We start from the raw sequence: 13,050 nt of genomic DNA on the forward strand, positions 1-13,050 counted from the left end.
CCGCGTAAGGCGAGGACAGACTGTACCTTACATTTCTCCATGTTGAATTTCATTTTGTTAGCTTTGGCCCAGCTTTCTAATCTATTGAGGTCATTTTCAATTTTGATCCTGTCCTCTGGGGCGTTAGCTACTCCTCCTAATTTGGTGTCATCTGCAAATTTGATGAGTATGCTCCCAATTCTGTCATCCAAGTCATTAATAAAGATGTTGAATAGCACTGGGCCCAGGACAGAACCCTGTGGCTCCCCACTAGTCACTTCTCTCCAGGATGAAAAGGAGCCATTGTTGAGCACCCTTTGGTTTCGGCCAGTCAACCAATTACAAACCCATGTAACAGTTAGCTTGTCTAGCCCACATTTTACAAGCAAGAATGTCATGGGGAACCTTGTCAAAGGCCTTGCTGAAATCAAGATATACTATGAATCTGTGTATAAAAAGTCAATGTATAAGAAGGGCCGACTGCATCTTCTGGCAAAGCTTTGGGCATTGTTTAGGAACTCCTTTTTCATTTACAACGTTGAGGGTGGCCTGTGGTGGTATGGGATGGTAGGAGGCTGGGTGCAGAAATACCAAATAAATTACATACTGGGGGCCCCAAGGTTTAAAAAAGGGACTTCTAGGCTGCATCCACACTGCGGAAATAATCCATTTTGACACCACTTTAACTGCCATGGCTCTATGCTATGGAATTCTGGGAATTGTAGTTTTATGAGGCATTTAGTTTTCTCTATCAGAGAGCTCTGGTGCCACAACAAACTAGTTCCCATAATTACATCGCATTGAGTCATGGTAGTTAAAGTGGTGCCAAGGTCGATTATCTTTTCAGTGCGGATGCATCCCTAGTGGGATCTGGAGGTGGGAACTAAATCTTATAGACATGATTGCCCTAGTTGCTTGATCCAGAAAAAGGAGGAGGAAAGAACCTTAGTTAAACAAAATCTGAAAAACAACAAAGCTCTGTGTTTTTTGGCATCGCTCCTCCCCTCTTTCACCCTGGCTCTGAAACAGGAGGAGAAGGAAATTGTGCCTCATGAGAAAACAGCTTTCTTCCCATCCCTCTTCTTGGGATAGGTCAACAAGGAAGTGCCTCAGGGGAAAGGATTTTCCTTCCCTCCCCTGACTGCCACAAAATAATCCCACACAGGCTGCATCCACACTGCAGAAGTATGCCATTTTGATACCACTTTAAACTACTGTGGCTCAATGCTATGGAGATATGGGAATTGTCATCTGTTGTGGCACCAGAGCAATGCTCAAGCTATTTTCAACTTAGGGCGACCCTAAGGTGAAACTATCATGGGGTTTTCTTGGCAAGATTTATTGAGAGGCTTGCCATTGGATGTAACATGGGAAGTCAATGAGGGGGGCGACACCATGAATTACTGCACCAGGTGACACCACTGCTACACTGTAGAAATAATGCAGTTTAATGCCACTTTGACTGCCATGGCTCCATCCTACAGAATAATAATAATGAATAATGATGATAATTTTTGTTTCTTTCCTGCCTCTTCTCAGTTTTGTGAGGCACCAGCCCAAAGGCAGAGAAGGCTAAAGACCTAGTAAAACTACAAATCCCCGGATTCTATAGGATGGAGCTGCAGCACTTAATAGTGCCAAACTACATTATTTGTACAATGTAGATACACCCTACAGCTAAGGCTGCATCCGCACCGCAGAAACAATCCAGTTTGACACTCCTTTAACAGCCATGACTCAATGCTGTAGAATCCTGGGAACTGTAGTTTGTTGTGGGTGACACCAAAACTCTGTGACAGAGAAGGTCCCGCAGAACTATGATTACTAGAATTGCAAAACACTGAGCCACGGCGGTTAAAGTGGTGTCAAACTGGATTATTTCCACACTGCGGATGCAGCCAAGGTAGCCCTGTCAGCCTGTGTTTTCTGGATGTGCTTAATTTCCTCACATTTCTCCTTTCCCATAAGACCACACTCACAAAAAAAATCCTTTCAGAGAATGCATTGTAACCAAATCCTATCATTCCAAAGGGCTATGGAGAGGAAGGGATGGGGTTTTTTTATTTTATAAATATATTTTTATTTTCTAAAACATACAATTCAGATTAACACTATATACACACACACATATATATACACACACATATATATATATACATACATACACATACAATAATTTGTCTGTGCTATGTTGTTTTATTCTGTATTTTGTGTTTATGTGTGTGACTTTTTCTATTTTAGTATTTAGTATTGCATTTTATTTCACTGTTGGAATAGTTATGTTTTATTCTGCTTGTAAAGCACCCTGTACATGAATGCCACTATATAAATAATAATAATAATAATAATAATCATTATTATTATTATTATTATTGTTTCTTATAAAAACTCAGTCAAGCTTCCCCTTCTTTGGCCAGATGGGATAGAAACATTTCTCTCCCAATTATACCCATGTCCCCCTCCTTTTGTTTTCTGCAGCTGAGTGTGCTTGGATTTAAAAGAATTGGGACTACATCGGCTGAAACTGCAATGGCCACAACCCAGGCGCATGCGTAGCAGCACCGAAAGACGAAAAGCCTGCCGGGAAACGTAGTTCATTTCCCCTTCGCCGTGTCCTCCATTTTCTCTTCGCCTGTGGATCAGATTTGCGCATGCGCCTTGTCTCTTCCTTGACGCTTCTCTTTCTTCCGGGATCAGAACCTATGTGGCTCACTATTGGATGGCAAAGAGGAGGGGCTGGGAACAAGCTGAGGCCTGATTGGTCAGGAAGGCTGTCTTTCTGGGAGTGCAATTATTGATGCAGTGGGAAGGAAATGTTGTTAACTCTCCCTTTGAGAGAGAGAAAAGTCCTGCAAACTGAGGAGAGATGGGGAGGGGGATCTGGGCAAATAAACCAAGGGGCGACCCCAGCCACAAATTTCAAGGCAAATAATGCAAAGAAAAACCATGTTAAGTGTTGAAAATAGGGATGCAAAGGGACTGGCAGCATCCTGGAGACTCACTGAAAGAGCGAAGTGGGGAGCATGAGCTTTACACATAAATGCACATAATACAGACATAAGGGAAGGAAGTAGCTTCTGCATCCATTTGCCTCATAAAAGTTACCTCATAATGTACCTAATAATGAAGTTACTTTGGTGATGTAAAACACCCAAGGCTGGCCCAAGTCATTTGTAATTTACTTCCAAAAAATAAAATAAAAAAGTTACTTTTGTGACTTGAAACAGATACTGAAACAGAAAAAAGACATTTTCCTGTCTGAGGTGGAGCCCCAAATGAAGTCCCTTCTGGACCAAGTACCCATTAAGTCCAGAGCTCAGTCTAGTAAGGCACCAGAGGCAAAAACCATGGGTAAATGCTGCTCCCATTCCCAAATGCATCTGAGGAAGTGGGCTCAGGTCTAGGAAAGTTCATGCTAAAGGTCTTCCAGTGAGGCTCCAAGGTGCTGCAGGATCCCTGCTGTTTTGCTTTATTTTTAAAAATATAAAATAAACCTCCGCAGGTCTCCAAGCAGAGCCCCATCTCCCTCTCTGGCCCTGGCTTTGCTTTCTTTGGCATGGAAGGAAGGAAGAGGGAGAGAGGAAGCAGGAGGAGGAGGAGGCACCCTTCAGCAGCCATGGAGCTACCAAGGCCTCCCCTCACTTCCTTCCCTGCACTGAAGGGGGGGGGGGGAGGGGATGTAAGGGTGGTCTAAGCAAGGCAAGCTCCAAAATGGACTCAGGTCCCAAGAACTTTATGCCCCGCGAGGTTCATTTTTTAAGTATCTTCGGTCCAAAACACACTGCAGAAAAGGATCCAGTTTGAGACTGCTTTAACTGCCCTGGCTCAGTGCTCCGCTCTGGACCCCACAACAAACTCCAACTCCCAGAATTCCATAGCCTTGAGCCAAGACAGACGTAAAGCGGTGCCAAACCGAGTTGTTTCTCCAGTGTGGATGCAAGACGTTGAGACACAACAAAACACAACTCCCAGGACTCCACAGCAGGGAGAGCTGCGGCGTCAAAAGCGGGTTGTTTCCGCAGTGGGGATGCAACCATATCACATATATATATATATATAGTATATACTGTACTATATATTTTTCCTTAAAGGCAAGGGGGAAAAGGGGGCAGATTGGGGCTCCTGCTCAGCCTCTGTTCCGGGAGGGAGGGAGGGGGCAGAGCAGAGGAGGAGAGAGGAGGATGGGAGTGGTGCGCATGCGCAGTGGGTGGCGGGGCTGAATGTTTCCCAAGTGTTTGAAACTGGTATTTGGGTTTTCCACGTTGGATCAAGTGCGGCGGAGAGAGAGAGAGAGAGAGAGGCTGCATTAACACCGCGGGAGGAACCATAGCAGCGCCAGAGAAGCTGCTTCTTCTCTTTCTCCTCTTTCCTTTGCCAGGTGTTCTTTTTATATCGCATTTTGATTCCCACCGCAGCAGATCCAGTCTCTGTGGGTCTGGGTTTTTCTTCTTCTTCTTCTTTTTAAGACCTCCCTCCCTCCCTCCCTCCCTCCCTGTTGTACACACACTTTACACACACTCGGATCCACTCTGATTGTTCCTACTACCGCCGCCTTGGCGAGAGAGAGAGAGAGAGAGAGGACTAGTTGCCGACAACGACAACAGCCATTCAATCAGCTGCTACGGCGGCTGGGACTTGGAGGAAGAAAAGACAACCCTCCTGATGTAGCTCACAGTCAGCCTCAATCCCTCTCTCTCTCTGGCTCCTTTTTGTGTGTTGTTTTTAGTGGTGGTCCTTTTTGGTTCCCATTGAGAGCCTCTGTGGCTGCTGCTGCTGCTGCTTTTTGGAAAGGAAGAAAAAACTCCTCTCTCTCCCATTTGAGAGAGAGAGAGAGAGAGAAGAGAAAGAAAAGAGAGAGAGAGACAACCTTTTCCCCCTCGCCCGGATGAAAATGCTGAACCCTGCCAACGGAGGGGAGCAGCTCCATTTAGCCAACTATGTGGAAGATTACATGGACTCCATCGAATCCCTGCCCTTCGATCTGCAGAGAAATGTCTCCCTGATGAGGGAAATAGACGCCAAATACCAAGGTAAAGAAAGGGCTTCCCCCCTTTCTCTCCCTCCTCTCTCCCTTTAATGCCTTCCTATATGTATGTATGTATATATGTATGTAAAAGCTACAGAGGGCTTTGCCTTTTCTGCAGAGATGGGTCTCTCTCCTCCTGTGTGCTTCCTCTCCTTCCTTCTTCCCCTTCTCCAAAATAATAATGGTAGCTTTTGCATTTCTTTCTTTCTTTGCGAAAACAGAGAGATTTCAGAGGAAGAGTATAGATTAAGAAAGAGAGTGGGGAGGGAAAGGAGGGAGGACACACACACACACACACACATATATATATTAAAAAGCAAGGCTATGGTTGCAGTGCAGCCCTCCCTCCTCCTCCTCCCCCCACTCTCTTTCTCAATCTATACTCTTCCTCTGAAATCTTTCTCTCTCTCCCTATATATATATGTGTGTGTGTGTGTATTCCTTTGGGGAGGAACAAAAGGGGAGGAAGGGTTAGCATTTTAAGCTTTTTTAGGTACAAATGAAATAAAAATAAATGCTGTATAGACACAGACAGACAGACACACAAAAAGGCGGCTGCAACAGTAGGGGCAGAGGAGGGGCAGGGGAACTGGGACGCATGGGGCACTGAGGCGGCTGCTGCTGCTTCTTTCTCTGGTTTGGGAAAGAAGGAAGGAAGGAAGGAAGGGGGAAAGAAAGGGAAGAATGAGAGAAGGAAGGAAGGGGGGAAGAAAGAGAAGGAAGAAATGGGGGAAAGAAAGAGAGAAGAGTGTGTGTGTTTGTGTTGTGTGTGTTTTGTGTTATCTGGGCTCCAGGGAGAGGAAGGAGGGCGACTATTAACACCCACAACATTGAGGGGTTTCTCCTCTTCGCCATGGCTGATGTAGTAGGAAAGAGGGTGCTGCTAGTAAAGAAGGGAGGGAGAGTGGATCAGACTGAGAAGGGGAAAAGGGGTGGGAGGGCTGGGCATGTTGCCTTCTTCGTGCCCTCTTTTTTATTATCATCATCATCATCCCTCGTTATTCTTCAATGGGATTTGCTTCTTAAATGGGGAGGGGAGCGTGGGGGAATAGATTATATAAAATGCTGTGTGGGCTGGGGCTGTGGTGCTTGCTTACTGAGGGCTCCCCCCCTGCCTGCCTGCCTGCCTGCCTTCCTTCCTTCTCCTTAAAACTATTATGGCTGTGTTTGTCTCTCCCTCATATTCTCCTCAGCCGGCCCCGCAAGCTAAAGAAATGGTGGTGTTTTTAGTGAGCGCAGAGAGGGCTTAGAAAGGTCCTTTGTCGCTTAGTATAGTGCTGCGCTGAAAGGTAAAAAAGGAGGCTGAGGAGGAAAGGGGTTTGGGGAGAGTGCTCCGTCTGGACGTGGAGGTGACACCTTCAAAAGAGCACTTGAAACTCGCCCCCTTTTTTTCCTCCCCCTCAAACGGCGAGGCTTTTGTGAAGGAAGCGGGGGTTGTTCTGAGGGGAAAGCAGCAAGTACTAGACACCTTCTGTGTGGTGTGAGGAGTTTTTAAAGATGTCGTTGAGTAAACGGAGGAGGAGGAAATGGGGGACTGAATAAAGAGGGGGATGTGTGGGTTTAAGTTGAGGGTGTGAATGGCCGGTCGAGAAGGGAGGGGGGAACACTGTTAAAGGACAAGGGCGGGCATTTCAACCCACTGTAAGCACTCGACTGCGCTAGAGGGAGGCGCCTCTGCGCTTGAGCTCTAGCAAAGAGAGTAAAAGGCGCCGTCGCAGCTGCTTTTATACCCTCCCGTCATTGTGTTAGCCCCGCCCCCGAGCTCCGCTATTGGTTGGAACTTCCCTCATGAAAACCGCTGTGGCCCCGCCCTCTCGCGCAATGATTCGTTCCCCTGAATTCTCCACAGAGGTTCGGCCTCCTAGTGACGCCGACAAAACCGAATGGTGGAAGGGGGCGGGGCTTAAAGCAGCAGGGGGGAGGTTTGTTGTAATAGTTCGAGCTGCCCCGTCTGCTGTTTAGTGGAGGGTTGGCTTCCCGAGTTGTTGGAAGCTCACGGTGACTGACAGGTCGGTGTGAAAAACGAGGGCTGCCCATCGTTCTGTGTTCAGCGCCTGATTGGCTTGCGGGTACTAAAAGAGGCGGAGATTCGGTTGGGGCTTTCCCTTATGATTGGTGAGGAATGCTCTTTAGCGAGAGGGCGGGCTATTGGCGTGTTTTTCCCATCTGATTGGCCGGTTTCAACAGAGGCGGGCTGTAAGTGGACTTCATAGGAGTTGATTGGCCAAGCTGGTTGGATTCGGGTCCTCGCGTTTCGGTTGAAGACGGATGTAGAGGAAAGGGGGGGAGGAAACCACACGAGAGCGCGCCCGCCCTCGAGAGCGCGCATGCACTCGCACTCTTTAACGCCCCACTTCCTTTCTAAGAACAATGGAGCCCGTAAACTCGGCATCCTCCTCCGGGAGGGAAAGGGGCGTGGCCTCCTCTCCCTTCAAGAGGAGTGGGCGGGACAAAAGCTGGCTGAGGAGCTGACAAACAGGAGCCTCTACCAATGCCTTTTGGCGGGGTGTGGGGACCCGCTTGACAAAGGGGGCGGGGCATAGACTTCCCCTTCCCGCTCCCTGGAGTTTTGCTCCGCCCCTCGGAACTGTAGATGACGCCGTCGCGCGCGGGAGGGGGAGGAGGGGGAAGAGAAGAGTGCTTTTTTTTTTCATCTATCGGCCCCGCCCTTTGGGCCTCGCGACTGAAGGCTGCCGTTGGGAAAGGGGCGGGGCCAGCGCTTTGCCGCCCCTCCCCCTGCTCTCAGTTTGGCCAGTCATGGAGCCCCAGTCTTACCTCCACAGGAACCTGTAGAGGTTTGCTCCTGTCTCTTGTGGCCTGTCTCCCTGATCCCAAATGCTTGGGACCAGAAGCCTTTGGGATTTCTGAATAGAATAAAAATCCAGAAATCCAATACGCTTCCGGTCCCAAGCATTTTGTATGAGGGAGACAGGCCACAAAAGACAGGAGCAAACCCCTACAGGTTCCTGCAAATATAATAGTAATAATAATACTTACAACATCGAGTAAAACACAGCATAACATACAACACACAGCTAAAACACACATCACCCCCGTCCGTGCTACAATAACATCTAATTAAGCAGTCAAGGTACAAAGAATACATACAAAGTAGATGAGACCTAACTGTAAGCACGACATTCATTTAAGTTCCTCATACACATAGCCTGCAGTTCATTGCATACAATACTTTTAATCCCTTTGGGCCTGCATCAAAGTCTGTGTACACTGAGGCACCAGAAAGCAAAGGTGTCCCTCCCTCAGTCACCCATGAAAAAGGTTTTGGGGGTATTTTGGCATATTTTGGGATTCTGGATAAGGCAAGGGGTTTCTGAAGGACTGTTCTTGTTGGGTGCCTTCAAGTCATTTCTGACTTAGGGCAACCCTGAGGTGAATCTACAATCAGCCCTTCTTTATACACTGATTTTTTATACACAATTCAAGCATCCACAGTTTGAAAATGTTCCAAAAAAAGTATAAATTTCAAGTATCAAGCCTTGATTTTCCATTTTTTAATAAAGGACACCATTTTGCTATGTCATTATATTTAATGGGACTTGAGCATCCATGGATTTTGTTATCCACGGGGGATCTTGGAACCAAACCCCAGCCTATAACAAGGGTCCACTGTATTATCATGGGGAGTTTTCCTGGCAAGATTTGTTCAGAGGAGGTTTACCATTGCCTTCCCCTGAGGCTGAGAGAGTGTGACTTGCCCAAGGCCACTCAATAGGTTTCCATGGCCAAGCTAGGGATTGAACCCTGGTCTCCAGAGTCATAGTCAAACCACTGAAACCACTGCATAGAAGGCCTTAAAAGGGGGCAAGACTTATGGCCTTCTTAAGCTACTTTGCTAGCAATTTCTGTGATCCCCTTCCTCTCCAGTATGGGCCAGAGTGAAAACTGGGGAGGGCTTCTGTACCTTTAATGGCTGCTGTATGGAAAGCAACACCTGCTGACATTCTCTCTTCTGCACCACCTTAAAAAGTACAGGAGCCCTTCCATTTTTCACTCTGGCAACCCTAGGCTGAGAGGAGAGCTACAGGCCTTTAAAAAGTGGGAATTAGTCCTAATAGCCACCATGTGAGAGAAACTGGTTGAATGTAATTTCGGCTGCCAACAAGACCCACTGGATTCAAGGGGATTTACTTCTGAATAGGCATATATAAGATTGTCCTTCATTGTCTACTCGGAAGACGTTCCCACTGTTTTCAATTAGGCTTGCTTCAAAATAAAACTGCCTTCCTATGGACACTTAAATACTGCACACTGAAACATAATTTAAATATAGCTGTGCTTAACACATGTTTTCTTGCCATGTCAATTAAGAAAAGATAAAAAGGGCACCTAAGAAATAGAAATGTGTATCAAAAATACAACTAAAACTGCCAGAGGCAAAATGGAAACAGGAATAATTTGTTACGCTGCAGAAGGGAAATGAACAGAATGCAAACAAAGCATTCATTCAAACTGAGCAGGTCCCAAAGCCGCTCTGGAGAAGCACAGCCATTGCTTGCTTCAGATACAAGAGAAAGAACTTTTCATGTCCCAAGCCTCAGTCATATCATGGTTATGATACCATGGCATATATCATAGTCCTGAACTAGACTGCAGCTGATGTGGCCTAGAACCTCTGCAAAAAATCTCAAGATACAACTACATTCCTGTGGGACCAGTCCAATATATTTCTTAAGTACATCTTGCTTTCAAGTGACTATACTTAAAATCACAGCTTTAGTTAGACTGTGAGAGGTTTTGGAAAATTTCCCCCTTGGCCAAATCTCTGACAAAACTTTTGTTTTGCTGTGTTACATATAAGGCTAATAAATAACATGTTGTATCCTTTCTTCACAGAGATTCTAAAAGAACTGGATGATTATTATGAAAAATTCAAACGGGAGACGGATGCAGTACAGAAGAGGAGGATGTTGCACTGTATACAGAGAGCACTGATCCGGAGTCAAGAGCTGGGAGATGAAAAGATTCAGATTGTCAGCCAAATGGTAGAACTTGTTGAGAACAGAACAAGGCAACTTGACAGTCATGGAGAACTGTTTGAGACTTGCCAAGAGACTAATGACACCACTGGAAACAGCGGCAAAGCTAATCAAGATAAGTCAAAGAATGAGACAATCAGTCAAGCCGAGAAGCCAAACAACAAACGATCCAGGAGGCAAAGAAATAACGAAAACCGGGAGAATGCGTCCAATAATCATGATCATGACGATATCACCTCAGGAACTCCAAAGGAAAAGAAAGCAAAAACCTCCAAGAAAAAGAAGAGATCTAAGGCCAAAGCAGAGAGAGAGGCTTCCCCAGCAGACCTCCCTATTGACCCCAATGAGCCAACCTATTGCCTCTGTAATCAGGTCTCCTATGGAGAAATGATAGGCTGTGATAATGATGAGTGCCCAATCGAATGGTTTCACTTCTCATGTGTGGGACTCAATCATAAACCAAAGGGCAAGTGGTACTGTCCAAAATGTAGGGGAGAAAATGAGAAAACCATGGACAAAGCACTGGAAAAATCTAAAAAAGAAAGGGCTTACAACAGGTAGTTTCTAAATCAGAGGAGAATAGGGCCATGAAAACATTTATTTATTCTGTCTCACCTTTTGTTGGGGTACTAGGATTGTAAAATGTATATTTTTTAAGGAGGTTATAAATCAAAACCATTCTTGTAATAGGGGTGGCAATAAGGAAATGCTTGTTTTTCCCCCCTTTGATATGGCTGTTAACAAAAAACAGTCTGTGGGCCAAAGCATACAGTGAAGTAATAAAAGTTAACGTGTAATGTTCGGATTCATCTTGTGAAAAATATGCCTGTACTAGTTGGTAACACTCTGCCCATGAAAATGTAGATAGTCAGCACGTCTTGGATAGCATTCCAATTTACTTTATAGAGGGAATGCCGTTTATCTTTCCAGCAAATTGTTCTGTAGTCTCTTTAAATGAAGCAGCAGTACACTACAAATTTATCCTGAACATAATTGACCACACTCCCAAAAAAGAGCATACAATCCTTATGCCCATTTATTTTACTGGGCTTAAGTTGTATTTAACTCTGGGCCATTTACCTGGAACAAGGTCTTACCTGTTTCACACATTGCAATTTCCAAAAAGAAAAGAAAAATGGTTTAAGGTTACAGCCTTATGCCCTGTTTTAAATACCTTGCTAAGAATTAAGCCTCATTGTTTTCAGTGAGACTTATTTCTAAGGGATATGTTTAGAGCGGGGTACAAAACTCATCTGATGATGCGCAGTAGCATGTAAGAACTTAGAGAATGGCTCCTGTTAAGTGTGTCCGTCTAGCAGCTCCGTAATATGTTTAACTACAGCTACAAGCTTATTTTTTAAAAATGCAAAAAGGTTAAATTTTACACAACATATTTTATATATTGGCCAAGTACCACAAGGGCCTTTTAAAATGATTTAGTATATTTTGTATTTAACCAGGAAGTGGTTTAGTAATGAAACTTAACATAAATCAAAGCTTTATACTGTCACAGATAATAGAGTAGCAGTCTTTACTTTGTATAAGTTGTAAAAATGTACATTTTCAAGTGGAGTTGCACTTAACTGTATTATAATTGGGGATGCATCCACATGCCATGGTGTAACCAATATGCATTTCCTTCTGTATGTATGAAAATTGTACAGCAGTGATATTAAGGAATAAATTAAAGAAGTTGGATAATCTTGTTTGTATGTTCCTGCTCTTTTCTCTTCCCTCCCTATTCTGTTTTCTTTTCAAGTTGTATCTGTTTGATTTTAAGCCTGTAGGCAGGGTCTGTTTTATTTTTAAATCCTTGTACAGCAGTTAGAAAACATTTGCTGCTTTATATGTAAGCAATAGTAATACACAGAATAATATTCCTGTATATTCCTGTATACATATATTCCTAAGCAATTAACCACCCTTCTAACTTGTGCTTGTGCACACACATCCTGCTGCTGTATTTCTCCTTCCCCAATGCCAAATAGCCATCATTCTGCTTTTCCTTTCACTGCATCTGCTGCCACCTCTTTGCAATTCCTCCTTGCCCAATTATATTGACCGGATTTTCTCCTCTTCCCTATCCAGTTGAGCCTGTAATTGCCAAAGGATGTGTTTTGCTGCTACCTTCATATCCAGGCTTTTATCGACAGCATCATGCTGGGATTCAGAACAAGGAAGGGCAGCTGTGCCACAGCATATGTATTCCTAATTTAGTTTTCTTTTAATTCTGCTTTTATTCACATTAAATAGTTGAAGAATCTCATTTGGACCACCTCTTGCTGTCACTTCAGGGGTGTTCAACGGTAGCCTGGACCTGGAGCTCTTGTTTTATATATAAATTGTTTTCAATTTTAGTTATACACTTGTCCCTCCATATTCGCTAGGGTTAGGGGCACAAGACCTCCGTGAATGTGGAAAACTGCAAACAAAAACACCATGTTTTTACCTGAGAGGGCACCTCTCTATAAATCTCTGGGTCTTCCAGTGCAACTCTGTGGTCAACGTCCGTCAGACACTGACCATAGAAGTGCACTGGAGGAGCTACAAATGCCTAGTACAGTGGTTCCCAACCTTCCTAATGCCGCGACCCTTTAATACAGTTCCTCATGTTGTGGTGACCCAAACCCATGAAATTATTTTCATTGCTACTTCATAACTGTAATTAAATAGGTGTTTTCCAATGGTCTTAGGCGACCCCCATGAAAGGGTCATTCGATCCCCAAAGGGGTCCTGACCCACAGGTTGGGAACCACTGGCCTAGTAGAATATTCTCTCTAGGAATCTCTAGGGCTTTCAGTGCAACTTTTAGTTTAAAGTTGACCATAGAGTTGCGCTAGAGGACCTAGATATCACTAGAGGGAACATATTAATTAAATCCATGACAAATCAAAGCCACAGATATCAAAGCCGCAAATATGGAGGGATGAGTACTTTTTTTCAAGATGACAGGAGTAGAAACAGATACACCGCTAGCTCCTTGTTAGGGATGTAAATATATGACTATTTTCAGTCTCATAAGTAAGGATATAATTTCCAGATCCTCCA

At 44.7% G+C, this 13,050-nt stretch overlaps 1 protein-coding gene across 8 annotated transcripts; it reads left to right on the forward strand.

Annotated features, from left to right (window-relative positions):
• The first annotated feature begins 4,432 nt into the window (after nt 1-4,432).
• Nucleotides 4,433-11,694, forward strand: LOC149319205 (inhibitor of growth protein 1). 8 transcript variants are annotated; one of them, XM_089511265.1, is made up of 2 exons: nt 4,433-5,009; nt 9,860-11,694. In XM_089511265.1, the coding sequence occupies exons 1-2, from the start codon at nt 4,865-4,867 to the stop codon at nt 10,561-10,563; spliced, it is 849 nt and encodes a 282-aa protein (XP_089367391.1). In that variant the 5' UTR covers nt 4,433-4,864; the 3' UTR covers nt 10,564-11,694. The 8 variants fall into 8 exon arrangements, with proteins under 8 accessions (XP_089367391.1, XP_089367397.1, XP_089367398.1 ...); XM_089511271.1 differs by lacking the exon at nt 4,433-5,009 and adding an exon at nt 6,274-6,294; XM_089511272.1 differs by lacking the exon at nt 4,433-5,009 and adding an exon at nt 6,463-6,485.
• The last annotated feature ends 1,356 nt before the right edge of the window (nt 11,695-13,050 follow it).

This window comes from Sceloporus occidentalis, unplaced genomic scaffold, assembly GCF_023333645.1.
Source record: "Sceloporus occidentalis isolate IW3139 unplaced genomic scaffold, rSceOcc1.0.p SCAF_2, whole genome shotgun sequence".
Lineage (NCBI taxonomy): Eukaryota > Metazoa > Chordata > Lepidosauria > Squamata > Phrynosomatidae > Sceloporus > Sceloporus occidentalis.

Bases quoted from the DNA above. Each gene is read 5' to 3' on its own strand.
- LOC149319205 (XM_089511265.1), top strand. From the start codon at position 4,865: ATGAAAATGCTGAACCCTGCCAACGGAGGGGAGCAGCTCCATTTAGCC. The intron at 5,010-9,859 runs GTAAAGAAAGGG...CTTTCTTCACAG, and splicing joins AATAGACGCCAAATACCAAG to AGATTCTAAAAGAACTGGAT.